Here is a 16,857-nt window from a genome sequence, read left to right as displayed (position 1 = left end):
GGTCTTGGCTGGTCAAACCTAATGTATCTTAATCTGGAACAAAGCCACAGCCTCTGGTTTATGCTGTGGATATCGCTCTGTGTAAAGAAAGTTCTGATTGGCCAGTGGCCAGGCAGGAAGGATAGGCGGGACAAGAGAGAAGAGAATTCTGGGAAGTAAAAGGCTGGAGAGAGACTCCGCCAGCCACCGCCATGAAAAGCAACATGTAAAGACACTGGTAAGCCACAAGCCATGTGGCAAAGTATAGACTAACAGAAATGGGTTAATTTAAGATAGAAGAAGCAGATAACAAGAAGCCTGCCACGGACATACAGTTTCTAAACAATGTAAGTTTCTGTGTGCTTTCTTGGTTGGGTCTGAGCAACTGTGGGACTGGCGGGTAAGAGAGATTTGTCCTGACTCTGGGCCAGGCAGGAAAACTCTAACTACACATATATAATATCTTAGATAGAATATATTAAGTATTAGACTCAGGTTCTTTAGGATAGTACACCTTTTGGAATGATCCTTGTAACATGCCACCTACCCATGCCCTAGACTTCCCTGGATTTTACTATGTGTTTTTTGCTTGATATTGTTTGCACTTATTGTAATTCCAACTTATCTAAGTCATTGTCCCTCATTACTCCTGGACAATATTTGATAACCATCTCTTTGTATATAGTCTTGTATTAGGTTAGAACTTTCTTATTTAGACAAAAGGGGGAGATGTAGTGGATAGCCATCCCAGCATTGGCCTAGAAGTTCCAACCCCCATTGAGGCTTCAGTAATGATCATGCCCACAAGGCGGGGCAGAGGAGGGAGCCGAAGACCGAGGATCAGGAGGAGGTCGCTCTCTTGGTTCGGGGACGCTGGACGCTGGAGGTAGACCGAGCAGAGTTCTCCAGAGAACACTGCCTGACTGTGCTATACCTTTGCCAGACCCTGCAACCTACCCCTTCATTTGTAAGTTACCCCACAAAATAAACCTCCCTTTTTAACTACATGGAGTGGCCTTAATAATTTCACCAATATGTGTTATTTGAAATGTTGTCAGTTTTAGTAATTTTATTGTTCTGTAGAGCATTAGAAGTCACTGGAGGTTTTAGACACACACATACATACACACACACACACACACACACACACACACACACACACACACATTTTAGCTTTAAGACTGCATGCTAGAACTGCCACTGCCAGGTAAAAACACACATCTTTGTGCCTAAGTTGGGCATTCTGTCACCTTAAGCAAGGTTTGTCATGTATAAATAACCAAACTAGCTGCAAATCCCATTTGTGGCATTGTAAGTGAAGGGTTGCTCCTGACTGTTACTTAGAAGTTGTGGAAAACTTTCACTTTTAGTGATACGAGTGACATCCAGGAAGTTACTGCTGTGTTCTTTGTGATTGGCTTGCAGAGGAAGACTAGGCTGAAGGTCACCGGTTCCTAGCAACATATACTTCCCCAAACATGGCCTTTACTAGATAAGATTGTGGCTAACTTTAAAAGAACATGCCAGGATTCTACTATTTCAAATAAGAAAGTGGCCTAATCCAAGCTCAAGCTATTTCCTAGAGTGAAATTAATTTGTGACAATTTTAAGCTGCAGCATTTAAACCTTTATATATTTTACAACAACATGAATCTCAAAGATTATGGCTGGCACTGACATTTTTGGCTGAGTATGCACTGCAAGGAAAAAGATGCTGTAGGACAAGCTTCCTTTAAGCTTCTGACTTCACAGTTCAGGACTGAGTTTGTTCTGTAGGATGAGGTATAACAGTGCATTTATTATAGTTAATTTTTCCCTATGTAAACTACACACTATTGTGTTATCAAGGAGAGAAGGGGGTGATAAGTTGAATTGAATCCTCAAAAAAGATGTGTTGCCTCCATCTCCAAGTGCTGAGATTACACCGTGTTTGCCACCACATCATTTGTTTTGTTTTGTTTTGTTTTGTTTTGTTTTAATGTGGTGTTTGGGAGCCCAGGGCTTCATGTGTACTAGTCAAGTCCTCTAACCATGGTTCATGGTTTCAGTGTGGAGCCCACGGCCGTAAGGGAAAACATTAGAGCTGCAGGGAAGAGTCTCTTCTCTTCGACAACAGGACGGAGGGAACCACATGGAGGCCCCAGGGATAAGAGACACTCCAAATCACAGCTGGCTTACTTCCCCAAGGCTTGTTTTTCCACATTGTTGCTTCAGCATCCACACACAGCAGCTATGGGGACATTCAGGTCTATGCCCTGACACTTCGCCTGTTCACTTATTTGCTGTATATCCTTGCTTCTCTTTCCCCTGGGCAAAAACACCGCTTAGTCTTCCTCAAAAATAAAAATAAACTTGCTTTTTAAAAATTGTCACGTGTGGGAGTGTGGGGGTGCTGGAGAGATGGCTCAGTGGCTTAGAGCACTTGCCGCTCGTACAGATCACCTGAGTTCTGTTTTCAGCACCCACATGATGGTTTACAACCACCTGTAACTCCAGCACCAGGGGATCCGGTATGCTTTTGATCTCTATGCACAATGCATTCATATATGTAGTCAAAAAAACCACACTTGTGTGTAGTATATGCATATATGTACACATGTGAGTTGATGCTTGTGGGGGCACATGTACCAGGCCAGATGTCCACACCTGTAACTTCTACCTTATTTTTGGACATTGGGTCTCTCACTGAACCTGGAGCTTGCTAATCTGGCTAGACTTGCTGACTGGGACCCTGGGATTATCTCTAAGAACTGGGATTGCAGGTGCACAGTATGACTAAGGCAACTCTAAGAAAGACAGCGTTTAGCTGAGGGCCTGCTTACAGTTCCTGAGCTAGTCCGTGAGGTTACAGATCATTCCTGGGATTACTAGTTAATACATTGTTTTACTGAATTTCTTTCCCACAAATAAAAAATCCTGATAAATATAACAATGTCAGTATAAATTCAATAAATTCAGAGCAGCTTGACAGTTAAGAGAGCTCATGATGCTGTGTAACACACTTTAGTTTCAATGTACTCCAATGCCAATTTCACAGCATTACTTCCTTAAAAATGGACAAATTCATGCCTTCAAGGGTGAGCATTTTGTGTAAGTAACCATTATTGTTTCTGGAAGAGAAAATCAACTTGAGCATCTTGTTCAGTGCCTGGTCCAGCCACAGAACTGAGAAATTCCTTTCCTCCTCTCAGATTCATGTCTTAATCATATTAGGTAAAAGCTGACAGACAGTGCTGCCAATCTCTAAAACATATTATAATTGCATACAAATGTATGAATGTCTCCTGGTAATGTGGGAATCCTATTTGAAGGCACATAGATGATCCTTACATACACGTGTAAGCAATGAACAATAAAAATTAAGCCTGACTTCAAAAGGATTTTGAAGGTTGCCAATCGCTATGATGGTCATACCTATTTTTAAGACTATCTCCTGCTGTTTTTCAAACGTGGAAAACTGTTGTTTTCAACCTAACTTCTCATGTCCTCTTTTAATGTTAGGACTAGGGCATGTCATAGGTGGGGGAAAGTGGCATCTAAATACAAAACTGCCTGACATTTGGTTCAGTATTAAGATTGAAATTCACATTTTTTAAGTTCTCAGTAATTTCCATTAGTATGCATTTAGAAACAAACCATTCAGAATGATCTAAGAATTTAACTGTAATGTTAAAAGTGTTTGACTGGTGCATCATTAATTAATACAACCAATTTCCAATAAACTGCCAAACAATTATACAAAAAAGAAAAAAAAAACACTTTTATTTTCCACAAGGAAGAGCAACAGGAAAAATTAAATCATTTTCCACATAGTTTTCTTAAAACAGAGCCTACAAGGACATATTCAGCACCAAATAAAAAAGAGAGATTAATAAACAGCCATAGAGTATAATCTATAAAGCAAACATTTAATATTGCACTTTGTTTCGCGAACATTTTGGATTTTACTTTTCCTAAACAAAAAATTAGGAAGCTATCTTGAATACTAGAGTGCAACTGTGACCTCACATGTATGTCAGGAACTGACCAATATTTAGAAAAATGTAATGCCTCTAAATGAGTAAAGAAATATTTAATGGTAAAAATAAAACTTTATTTTTACCAAGTCTTACAAGAATTTTGCCACCCAGTGCCAATTTTTGTCATATTGGTCATTCTTGCTTATGCAGTATTTTGTAAAATACGGTAGTGAGTGTCCCGATGCCATGCACATCAACAATTGTTCCCTAGTTAGACATAACAGGAAGAGTAAGAGGTGTTATCAGACAATCCCTCCCAAAGGAAAACAAAACCACCAAATGCCCTTTATGCCAAATATCCCATGAGCTTCTTCTGAGGGGGACATTCACAAAATGGTTTTAACAATAAAAAAATAATTCACCCCCATTTCCTTATTATCTAGTATTAGTTTGCTACGGGAGCACAAACCCTTTAACCGAATCACTTAAAACGCGATTCCTTTTTACAGTGGGTTTTCTTCACCCTGTCAGCATTATTTCAAACATGAATTGTCTTCCATGTTTTCTTAAAGGCCACTTATGGAAAAGCCTATTTTGTATGAAGCTTTAAGACAGTATTTAAGCAGGTCAAGCACCAAGCCAGAGTTACCATAATTTTCAGTCACTTTATTAACTGTGGGTTAGGTGGCAAGGTAGATGGATGTAACGTCCATTTCACACATATGTTGCAATATCAGAGATGCTGGTGTCATTAAAAACAGAAGTAAACTCCTAAAAAAAGAAAAATCACTACACTTTATACTTGGGAAGGTGCAGTTTTAAACGTTTTCATGAATGCTGGTACTGAGGTGTTATTCTATCTATACGTATTCAAAGTTGAGAGACCTCTTCAGAGAGAAAAAATAACACACACAAGGACAAATGAAAGCTATTTATCCCAGCAAACATTCTAGTATTGGTAAATACTAAGTTAGACACTTTGGGAACAAATTTGGAATTTTATTCTCTTAAACTTGAGCAAATGTATAAATCAAGCTTCTCCAATCATAACTGACATACACATTCTGGCTTAATAAAGTACTCTGTATCAGCAAAACTGATTTCCAAACATATGTGTTTTGGAGGTAATTAAGTAACTCTGTATAAAAATAAATGCATTTTCCCTTCCCTTCCCTGGTGACTGGACAACTTCCATTTACTTTTAAATAATAAAAATAGTTTTTAAGAGCAACAGCCCTGAACTCTTTGCTGGTGCCTGCCCTACTGTCTTTCTTCACTCTTAGCTCTAGTTTCTTCTCACATGTAATGATAAAAAGGGGATGTGGGTGGGTTATCAGTTTTGTGTATGTCCCATTTCTGAATTTCCCTCTCCAAAAAGCCAATCAGACGACAACACCAACAACAACACCAACGACAACAACAACAACGTAACAGTGCAACAAAAACACAAATAGCATTCCGACAGTTTGGCAAGTGATGCATTCACCTGAGATTAAGTGATTTTAGGCAGTCAGTAACAAAATGCTGCTTTGCTGTCAATAGTAGACGGCAACAGTCTCAAGGAGCCTAGGTACACAGTCTTCGTCTCTCATTAGCTTCCTCTCCTTGTTTTCCCCCACATATCTGTTGCGCATCTACTACAGTAGGCTGCAAAACGTACAGCAAAAGGATTGGCTTGAAGGCATTTGATGTTTGTAAATAAATCCACAATAGGATCCAAGCTGAAGAGGTGATACATGGTCAGCCTAGTAGGACAATTCTGAGCATGTGCATACGCAGGTAGAGTCCAGGCTACATTAACTTAAACAAACAAAACAAAAAACAACAAAAACCCACAAACTGTCAGTGCGTTTTTTTTCCATGTAAGAGTTTTTCAAAGCTTTCTTTTGCTCCTTGTTGTGCTGACCACAAACAAGTTTTGTAAGTATCAAGAGTCTGGCATAAATGAAAAAAAAAAAGCTGTAGTGACATTGAACTGCACAATGTAAGCATTGAGCATGTGCAAATTTTCAAACCAGAAGGACCATGTCCTTCTTTGCAATGGTGTCTTGACACATATGACCACAGGCTAAGAAGACTGCTCTTAGCATGTGTAGTTTTACAGGAGAAAGCTTAGATCTTCAAGCATGTTGGAGCAGCCCCAGAATGCTGCTGTAGATTCTAAAGCATGATCACTGGTGGTTTCACGTATTTGCCATTTTCTGGGCAAAAGCAATTCCACTTCCTCTGAAAAACGTGTCTCCAAGATACTTCTCTGTCCTCAGCCGGAAGAGATACAGTTTGGAACCCAGATCAACTTGATTCAACCAAGTGTTCTTCTTTCAACGAGAAGGGCAGGATGGTCTATCCTCAGATGACTGATCAGGATTTGGATCAATCTAGTAGAGACAAGATAAAATTTACAAAGTTAACTTGGTAAGGTGTAGGAAGAATGCAACATATGACTGCTTTTGAGAACTAGTCAGCAAAGGTAACCAATATAACCAGAGCATGTATGTAACTAGTCAGCAAAGGTAACCAATATGATCAGAGCATGTATGTAACTTCTTAGCAAATGATACCCTGTTATTCTTTCCATCTCAAGTGCTATGTGGGAATGAAAGGGTTAAGCATGAGTAGTTCAGTTTCACAAAAGTTGCTAAGAAAATTTTTTAAGAAAGGGCGTTTTCACTCAAATTGAGACACTTCAACTCAGTTATTAAAGCATACATCCTCTGTGAAGTAGATTCTGTTCTGGTCCTAAAGCCTCACTGCATCTCTATGAACGAGGTTCCCAAGTGTCCTGTGAAGATGGCTCAAAGATCTCTTCTTCACTTCAAATGTCAGACAACCCATAATGCCTCAAAAATTTTATGCCAAGTGCACATTTTTGAAGAAAAAATCCAATTACCATTTAGTTAAGTCATATTCCAGTGCTATTTAGGGTTGTACAATTTTTAAATTCTTTTATTTACCTTCAAATGTACAGAATTTAAGACAAATTAGATAAAAGTGAATGATATATATTCATTCTTTTCAAATGTTCCCCTTAAAAGCTATGAACAGTCAAAGTAAGCCAGAAGCAAAGTAAGAAATGTCAGAATAAAAATACAATAATAAAATTTGTGAGAAATGGTGGAACATTTTCGGTATCTAACACATATTTTTATGAACCATAATAAGACAGGAAAAATATCTAATCGAAAATTTGACAGAACAGATTCTGAATACCTGATAACCAATGAAGATTCTACATGATCACATTAGAGAAGGTATTGTCCAGTTATGACATCACCACAATTGGTTTCAAAGTACAAACGAATTCCTTCATGTCTAATGAGTATGAGAAAGTATAGACTCCCACTGTAAAATACTGGAAAGTCTCTTGATTTAGAGTTACTTCAGTATCAAGGCCAAGGTGAAGGTCCTATAAGAATGTACACTGTTGGCTTGGGTCATGCTAAAAAGCCCTGCTGAGGCAGCCCTTTCTTGTCCTGCAGCTGGGCTGCTCTTCTGGCCTGGCCTGGCCCACCTGTGCAGGGGCTACTCAGTTTTTAAAATTAGCTTAATAATCACTTTCTCAGAGAAGCCCTTCAGATTCCTAAGGCCGAACAAATGGTTTGTTGAATGGCGTTTTCTACACTGCTGACACTGGAGTTCGCTTCTAAGTTAATTTTTCTCACCAGCTTGTGAGCTTATCATCCAATGCAAGCATCCATCTTATTCACATGACTGAGTGTCGTCAATATGTGGGGCATAATAATCTAGCAGTATAAGAATGCTGTGTAAGAAACTATTTGGGAATATTCTTTTTTCTCCTATGACGAAGAATGTTAAAATATGCAAGAAGTAGATTAGAAAAAGATTATGAGTGATATAAATTCTAGCCACTTAATTATGCTCATCAAATACCAGGTTTTCTACTGACACTTAAAAATAAAGTCATTCATCCAAAAATGCTAATGATTCAACTGATCTTATTTCCTGAATGAAATCTTACTTCTGTGTCAAAGTCAGAAGATCTGACAATCATAACTTTTAAAAATGTTATTCTAAATTTTTTCTTATCAGGATAACCAAGAAGCAACTATCTTTTAAGTCTGTATCTTTTTCAATGCCTACAAGTGCTGTTTCCTAGGAGACCCAGCACATTTGACTTGGTGCTTACCTCTGAATAAAGAGGTGGAGGCAAGAACCGGAACTCCTGGATATATGCAAACAGTGGTCCCTGAAGCGCTCTCTCAAAGTCGTCACAGGCACTCCCTGGTGCCAGATTATTTCGTCTTTGTTCCTCGGTTACTACTTCTGCATAGCTGGGTGGTGCTGGAGGAAAAAGATACACGCAATTCGAACAACATGTTCTTATGCATGTCAAAATACACAGAATAGTAGATATTAAAAAAATGTCATGTAAAAGAATAATTATTTGTTTGGTGATTAAAACAAGGGAGACATACAACAAAACTTAATATTAAGGTCATATATGCTAACTACAGAAAGATAAAAATTTAACTAGGGTTGTAAATACGAAAAACAAAACAAAAGTCTTAATAATAACAGAGTACATGTATTATCAATTACCTTCAGGTCTTTCAGGAAGGGATAAACCAAGCCAGTTCATGTTCATGCTACACTGACTGCTTACACTTGAGGTTCTGCTACCAAATGGATGGAGAGGAATGGTACCGATGACGAGGGGCAAATTAAGAAATAAATCCATAGCTCCAGGAATATCCACATATACCTAAAAAGTAAGCAGAAGCGGGAGTCAGCATTTTAAGTAGAATTTTTTTAAAAAACACAACTTAATTTTGATATTAGCTGGGATCCCTGTTAGTTTCTAGAACATTTCTCTTTTATGTGCAATGCCCTAGGTTTATGTGAGGCAAAATAATCACAATGTAGTGTTTCCTACACATATCTACACTCCACCAAAGCTGGAGAAAATTCGAACCCCACAGGTTCAAGATGAAAGTCACAAGAACTTCTTACAGTAACACCTACCATGAGCGAGTACTCCACACGGATTATACTACAGTCAAGGATGGAGGGGGAAACTGGCGGGATTTTTAGTAGCTTGCCATTCCATGTCTCTGTCTTCCCGGACGACAGGGACTCCCCACGTAAGTTTGCCACAAGCTGCTTTACTTCCTTCATCTTCCCTTTGGCATAGAAAGCCTGTGTTTGGTAAATGGCTGCCTTTGGCACTACCATCCGGGAAGAGCAGTTCTCAATCTCAGCAAAGATCTGTATCGATTCACCTGGAGAGGGAAATAATTATTCACAATTAGAAAACAAAGAAGCCAACACCCATTATCAAGTGTAGAATTCTGAAGCTCAGCTAACTCCATGGAGGAAAAGCTATCCTAGAAGTAGGCAAGGTAACTAGTGACTGTCATCAAAATGACCAGCTACTCACTCACTGACCATACACAGGAAAGAAAATGAGTATGTACAACTTACACGGCTTTACTAAGGAATGCTGAGTGTTTATACTGGTAACAATGCCGTAAGTTCATACAAAACGCTTAGTAAAGATGACTCTTTTTGCGGGCGCCAGCCTCCTACATACCTGGGGTGTAGCCCTTCCTCTCGATTTTGGCACTTAAGGATATCGGGCCTGAGGTGCAGAACCAGCAACAGAGCGTCTTGTCTTTTGTGCCTGCTTGGGGTGACTGTACGAAACAGAGAAGAAAAATGAATGTATGAACTCAAAAATGCCACAATGTTTTAAAAAATCAACTAAGAGAATCTATTTTGTTCCCCCTAACAGATGGTTTTTAAATTATATCAAACTTCTGTCTTTAAACCTCTATTCAATAAAGGAAAAAAAAAAAAAAGGCTTAATACCCTATTCCTAAGCAGACTTTTAGACCATTGTGTACAATAATAAAAATTAATCAAATAAAAAAAAAAAAACCCTTTTCAAATCCTACATAAATTGTCCTAAACTTGGTTGTAATTCCAAATGGCAACATATTTTGAAAGTGTAAAAAATGTTAGTAAAATGTAAAACACATTTTTATTTGCTTTAAAGATGTTATCATTTGTTTAAGCCAAATCGGTTTTTGAAGCCAAATCTGAAAAAGAAATTAACTTTTCCCCCATGAAATGACGAATCCCTATCATTTGACGCCTATCTCTAATTGGAATAATGCAGTGTGGTTCAAAGTTTAGACTGTAGCAGTTTCAAGTAAGAGATTTAAGGCAGTGTTTTAAATGATGAGTATTGTTTGTCAGCAAAAGCCATTTAGGGACCAGACCTTGTTATTGCTGTGTTCTGCATAAAAGATACTTCCTATCACATACTGGGCTTTTAAATTTACCTAGCACAGTGTGAAAAATAGCACATCATTCATTCGCTTGTGTGCTCTACTTTTACTGTATTTTAAAATAGGTTTTTAATGGAATTCAATAAAAATGCTTTATTAAAGCTATCGGATGGCATAGATTACGTTGCTATTCTTTATGTATTCACATGTCAGAAAGAAATGAAGAAGCCAGTCATTTCTTACCAGTAATGAAGGAGTGTTGATATCTATGTGCTCAAAGACCGTAAATTCCTTCTTTAATTTTACTGGCAGAAGCCAAGGCCTATGCAATTCAGCCTTCACCCAATAACGCACACTACCGTGCCGGCCTTCGAATGAGGTAGCAAGTGGTCTGTGCAAAATATAAAAAATTCAACAGTAGATCAGAATGAACACGTTACCATGTTGTACTGTCTATGAGGCACATGTATTAAAGACATCCCCACGTCGTGCTGTCTGTGGACCAATGAGGCACCACATGTATAATTTCTTAAAACTTTCCAAAAGGGATAAGTCACTGGGAAAGACCTTTTATTTTTAAATAATGGTAAGAGTTAAATGTTACAGAAATTTTGTTTAATGCCAGAAGAATACAATCCCTTTAAACTAAAACGAGTCTACTTTTAATGTTGGTGGCAAAATCAAGAAAGTTAAAGGAACCATTCTTGAAAAGGTAAAAAATTTAATTTAGAAATAAAGTTAAGAATGGCCTTACCATTTCTACCTAAAAATCCTAGACCCCAGCCAAGCACTCAGAAAAAAAATCCCTATACTGTCCCACTTTTGTTAGCTAGGAATTAGAAGCTCTTTTTATAGCAACTAATTAAGTATAGTACAGAAAACACCTAGAATAGTCTCACAATTTCCTGTTTCACAAATTCATAGAAATGGAGAAGGTCGGGGGTTGGGGATTTAGCTCAGTGGTGGAGCGCTTGCCTAGCAAGCGCAAGGCCCTGGGTTCGGTCCTCAGCTCCGGTGGGGGGGGGGGGAATGGAGAAGGTGTTTTTCACACCCAGTGCACCCATATTCTAACCCTCCTTTGGCTACTCCCCACTTGCCAAGGCTTGAAAAGGAAAATATTCCCATTAGCCTATGTCGGAAGAATCAGAACTGTTTCTGGACCTGGCCAGATTTTAGGTTAGTTGTCTGTAGGTTTTAACAAGCAGTTTGGCCCATTAGAGAAACGTGCTGTTACTTAGCAGGCAGAGGGCCAGATTAAACTGGTAGAAGTACCAGTATTTTACAAACTGTAGAATTTCAATGCAGAATTCGTAAACACAGAACTATATACATTTAAGGCCTGATAAACTGTTATGAGCTACGTTTATTTTATAGATCAATCAGTGCCAGTTTAAATGTTTTAGTATCTGCTAAAAGGCATTATGCAAAAAAGTTTATATTCTCTTCCAGCAATCTGTTCAAATGCTAAGAATGTACTATACTTCGAGCTTTCCACTAAGGTAGCTCTGACAGACAGTTCCTTTTTAGTCCAGGTTATGATGTCTTATGTAATGTCCCCAGTCGCAGCAGCTAAAAACCAGGGCCGCTCCTTGAGTTAGGAGAGTCTCATTTACGTCCTAATGTTGATCATTCACATTAGCAGAAAGCTAGAATACTGAATTTTGATCCAGTGGGCCATGAAACTCAACAGTGCTCTCTTTTAATAAAGCAAATGATAATCAGCTCTCTGATCAAAAACTTACTATCTCTGATTAGCACCCTCTGGTTCACCAGTGCTGGATTAAACATGAATGTTTTATCCTTCAGACACTGCTGCGGAATACTAACAGCTGAGTGTGCTCTGTGTAGTTCTGCCACATTAGATTAAAAACGGCTCCTTCTATTTAATACATTATTTTCCTTGACCAAGTTTCTGTAATGAAAAGGGTTTTTTTCAAAAAACAAACAAACAAAAAAGCTGAAGTATTTCAACATGCTGTATCTAATTATAAAAGATTGTGCTTAATTAAGAGTGTCCAAAAAAATTCTATTTCTCATAATACTTACGTCTGTGGAAGCTCGAAGCTAAATGCATATTCATGCCTTCCTGAATGAATAGTGTTGAAGCCTTCTTCGGAATTATCATCATCTAAAATGAACAAAAAGAAAAAAAAATCTTGTCATTAAATGTGTACATTCTCAGGTGACAATCTTCATTTAAGGATGTTCAAATGATCAAAGCCACCTGCCTTCATCTTACAGATCAGAGTTCGAATCCCAACTTCATTATTTGCTCTGGCTGAAATAAAAACCCAAAACGGGGCTGATGAACACTTACACTTTGTAGGCTGTTTTTTGTTTGTTTGTTTGTTTGTTTAGATTGTTTTACTTTTAATGGAAAAACATCCAAATAGTGGAAAAAAAAAAAATTGTACCAAGTACAGGATATTCAACAAAAGGTTCAGGCATCAAAGCACACTGTTATCTTGCTCACCAACTGTCTACTTAAGTCATATTTAAAACTGTTGGTGTTAGTAACGTTTTTTAATGGCCACTTTTGGTGAATATTCACTTTCTTGAGGCTACTATTCATGCTGCACCGAGGAAGCAGAGGTAAGAGGACCCCTGGGACTCAAGGCCAGCCAGAGGGCACCCTGTCAAAAGGGAGGAGAGGTGACTAAAAGTCTGAAAGCTAAAAATATTCACTTAGAGGACATTCAAAACTCAATTGGTTTTAGCAGCAACTAAAACCAGCCTTTGGAAGTTTAATTACAAAGGACTGAATTTAAAAGATGCCCTTTTACAAAGAAACATTTTGTTCAACACCCTTAAGAAATGAAGTCTAATTGGGCAGTTTCCACTTGCGAGGGGCGTGGGTGGTGGGGAAGGAGCTTTCATCTCACAACCCATTTCTTTTGCTCCAACTCATTAGGTCATGAAAAAATTAACAAATAATGTGGGGGGGAAAAAGGTTTGGAGTCAAAAAGTCCTTTTGGTGTCTAGGTAATACACCAACGTCTCTCCTGCTTTTTCTTGGTGTGCAATCCTTTTTAATTAGCGGCGGGGCGGGAGGGGGTCTCGGTATCGTTACACTTTTCCTCCCGAGTACTGAAAATGCACAAAACCCCTGACTTTCATCCCCACGTCACGGCGAGCCGCCGATGCCTGACACCGCTTCCCGCGCCTCCCGGGGAGCCCCCGGACAGTGCCGGGGAGCCGGGGCTCCTGCCCGCGCGCCCCCCGCCCGGGCGCCGCCACTTCGCCCGCCTCCCTCCCGGGCTCCCTTTTGTGCCAGCTCAGCAGTCTCATTGAAGGCGAGCGGCGGCCTCCGCGCCGTGGTAAACAAGTGCCTGGCTGTCAATCAAGAACTAGACTGGAGCAGGAGAGGACCGGCCTAAACCGGCGCTGAGCAGATCCCAGCCGGCCCGCCCGCGCGCGCCGCCGCCGCCGCCGCCGCGCGCCCCGCTATACATACGGCATACGTCGCGCGGCGCTCGCGCCCGCGCAGCCGAGTCGGCTGGGCCCCGGGGGGCGGGGCCGCGGCGCGCCGCGCTTCCGCTTTCCACGCCCCAGCCGGTGACCGGTTCGATCTGGCTCTGGCCACCCTGACACCTAGGCTGTTCCAGCGAGGGGGGGGAAGTGGGGCGGCGGCGGCGGGGACGCGAGGGCCCCGGGAACAATGGGCGAGGCCGGCGCGCTCTCCCCCGCCCGTCCCCCCGGGTCACACGGGTCCCCGGCGGGGACGGCCCCCGCGGCCGGACCTCCTGCATGCCGTTCCCGGGCGATGGCTCAACCCTCGCCGCGGCACCTGCGGGCGACCCCGGCGCCCGGCCTGGAGGGACCTTTACCGGCTCACGCCGGTTCCAAGCCTCGCCCCAACCGGCGCGAGCCGGCTCGCTCGCCCCACCCGTCCGTGCCCAAAGCCAATCAAGGCCTGGCATCGCCTTAGCAACAGGCTAACAAACCCGGCTCCGCCTATCGCCGGGCGCCCGGGGCGGGCGCTCAGCTACCAGGCTAGTTTGAGAGCTCCCAGTTGGAAGTCATTGAAACTCTCCCAGCCTCCGGAGCTCGTCCACGCGGAGCCCGGCCGGCCGGCACTCGCAGGGTGCAGGTAGTCTCCTTAACCGTGAAATCGTGCTGCAGCGGGCGCAGCGTTTGCCCCCGAACTCGGTCCACTTCCCCCACTACAGGTCTCAACTCCTCGAGGAAAAGCCTTTGTCTCTTCTCTCGCATTTTGTTAAAGGCTGCAACGTCCAAGCAGGTTCAAACGCAAAATTCATGTGTCTTTTTTTTTTTCTTCAAACAAGAGCACTGTCATTAGGTATTCTATGCCCTATCAGTGTGGACGCCGGGGAAGGTTAAGCAGGGAACCATTTCAGGATGCAGAATACCTTGGTGTAGCTGCGTAAATCCTAGGAATTGATTTCACCTTCATATAAAAAAAAAAAAAGATGCAATCCTGTGTAACTTAAAGCATCCTCCATTTCTCATTTGCCTTAGTTTCAATTAACATCTCCCCAGGATGTACGTTTTAGATATTTAAAAAAAGAAAAAAAATGAAGGTATGCCTCTATCTGAAAAATCGCCAGTATTTGCACTAAAATACTGCATTAGAAAAGAGAAACACAAATTACATAACCAGCTTTAACATTATATTCTTCTTGGACTAGGAATTAAGTCATCGCCACCACCTGACGCGTGTAACCAATCTGCGGAGAGCAGAACAAGCGCCCCTCCTCACCATCCCCCAGAACTGGTCCGAAACAGGATTGAACCGCTTCTAACAAAGGGTGGAAACTTAGAAAAACAAGCTTGGAGTCGCCTATATTTCTACATTGTAACCACTTAAACAACAGATTGCCAATTTCAGGACCCCTTCTCCCTTTGACAATGCCTTTATCTTCCTCTTGTACCAAAAAACCAAATCCGATGTGCCATATACTTTACAATTCCATCTGTCTGCCATAGGTTTCATTGAATCCACGTTCCAAAGTTAGACACGATGCTCGAGAAGAAAATTACTGACCCCGAATGGCTTTTAAAACTGACTTAATAGTTTGCATGATGATTAGATTTATCCTTTAAAAAATAAATGATGCTTGGTGTACATTTTAAAAGGAATTGGGAGAAATAGGGGAAAAACACGTGGGGTGTTGATGCCATATGTCAAAATAAGCCACAGAAGCCCTTTATCAAAGAACAATAATCAAGTCTTTAAAGTCGTTTGCATGTGAATATTAAAATCTGATACATCTAGCAACCTTCTTAAAATGTCACCACGGTTCTTTACCGGAGCTCATTTTTGGATCTAAGATTATAAAATGAAGGGAGAAATGCAATACTGGACTGCAGCTTTTGCAAACGAATGTGAAAATATTGGTAAAATGACCGAGTCAGATTTAAACACTTTATAAAGGTGCAAAGGGATCCCAAGTGCGAATGGCAGATATGAAGCTGGTTACAGAGGTAGTAAGTGCAGTTTGCAGCCACTTTGCAGACGCCTGCATGCATTACGGCTCACCACGCTTGAACGTCAAGGAGAAACTACATCTTCTAAACCTTTATCAAACTGCCCACTAGACCTGCATTAAATGAGATTAAAGTGCTCATTCAAAGAAGACTAATATGAAAACTTACCTCTTTCGTGCCCAATTAGGATGTCTTTATGGTTGAAATACTCTACTTCTTCAGTGTAGTTCTGAGTATAGGCAGTATTGGAGCCGGCGTTTCTAGATTCGGTCCAGCGTACTTTCGCATGTCCTCTTGCATGAATTTTAAGAGATTTTACTCTGATTTCCCCCGTAACTTCTAAATTCACCCTTCCTGAGACAGTGTCCCCGCTAGAATACACGGGGACATTGCTGTCATTAAGACAGTCAAAGCTTATTGTCAAACTCTTCACCTTTCCCAGCACCATGATTATAACAAAATCTATAAAAATATAATGTAAGACCAAAAAAAAAAAGTCAAGATCGCATATAAGATGTGATCTTCACTTAACACTGATCAGTGTCTTTGCCTTGCAAAGAAAAAAAAAATCTTGCAGGCCGGATCAGTGATTGTCTACAAATAGTTCATTGAGATTTCTTCAAAAGTCAGGGCAGCCGAGAAGCTGCTGCTCCACGCTCCTGCTCGTCTCAGTGGTCTCCTTACAAAGACGGGCGGCTGGAGGCTGCCAGCTCAGTTTAAGAGCAGCTTTGTGAAAAACAACCCCAGTGCGCAGGCGCACGCCGCGGCTGGCGGCCAGCCTCCCTGCGCGCTCCGTCCCGCGCGGCGCGCGCCTGCTCGCCGCGCGCCCCCGGGACAGGAGGCGTGGAGCGGGCGCCGCCGGCTTCTGTGCACCGGCCGCTGCGATTGGCAGGCCGGCCGACCGCCCCCGCCCTGCACGCGCTCCGCGAGCCGGGGAGAGGGCCCGCGGCGCCAGGCCCGGAGAGCGTGCGCCACGGCCGCGCACCCGGACGAGGATGTGCGAGCCTGGGGGGAAGGGGAGAAACCGGTTGGGCAAGCGGCTGGTGGCCGAGTCTAAGCTAATGAATTTCAAAAGAAAACGTAATAAAAAGCAGACAAATATTGTTCATAGAAGAAAGCATTGTTGACTTGGGTAGAAACAACAAAAGCAAGCAGCACTTTGTAGGCTGGGTGGCAGCGGACTAAGCCCAGGCCTGGGGAACCGTAAAACAATGCGCCCG

The 16,857-nt window shown here is 41.6% G+C and overlaps 1 protein-coding gene across 1 annotated transcript; it reads right to left on the bottom strand.

Moving 5' to 3' along the window:
* Positions 1-3,741: 3,741 nt before the first annotated feature.
* Arrdc3 (arrestin domain containing 3) lies at positions 3,742-16,362 on the bottom strand. Its single transcript, XM_036207145.1, has 8 exons — positions 15,806-16,362; positions 12,236-12,317; positions 10,433-10,580; positions 9,490-9,592; positions 8,922-9,178; positions 8,499-8,661; positions 8,086-8,240; positions 3,742-6,316 (listed from the first exon to the last, which is right to left on the bottom strand). The coding sequence occupies exons 1-8, from the start codon at positions 16,083-16,085 to the stop codon at positions 6,260-6,262; spliced, it is 1,245 nt and encodes a 414-aa protein (XP_036063038.1). The 5' UTR covers positions 16,086-16,362; the 3' UTR covers positions 3,742-6,259.
* Positions 16,363-16,857: the final 495 nt, after the last annotated feature.

Source organism: Onychomys torridus, chromosome 15, assembly GCF_903995425.1.
Source record: "Onychomys torridus chromosome 15, mOncTor1.1, whole genome shotgun sequence".
NCBI lineage: Eukaryota > Metazoa > Chordata > Mammalia > Rodentia > Cricetidae > Onychomys > Onychomys torridus.
The sequence above is the reverse complement of the archived record's forward strand: the minus strand, read 5'-3'. Positions and strand labels throughout refer to the sequence as shown.

Coding starts and splice junctions, on each gene's coding strand:
- Arrdc3 (XM_036207145.1), bottom strand. CDS start 16,085: ATGGTGCTGGGAAAGGTGAAGAGTTTGACAATAAGCTTTGACTGTCTT. Junction 12,318..15,805: donor CCTAATTGGGCACGAAAGAG/GTAAGTTTTCAT, acceptor TGTTCATTTTAG/ATGATGATAATTCCGAAGAA. Junction 8,241..8,498: donor CCTTCCTGAAAGACCTGAAG/GTAATTGATAAT, acceptor TTTTTCCTCCAG/CACCACCCAGCTATGCAGAA.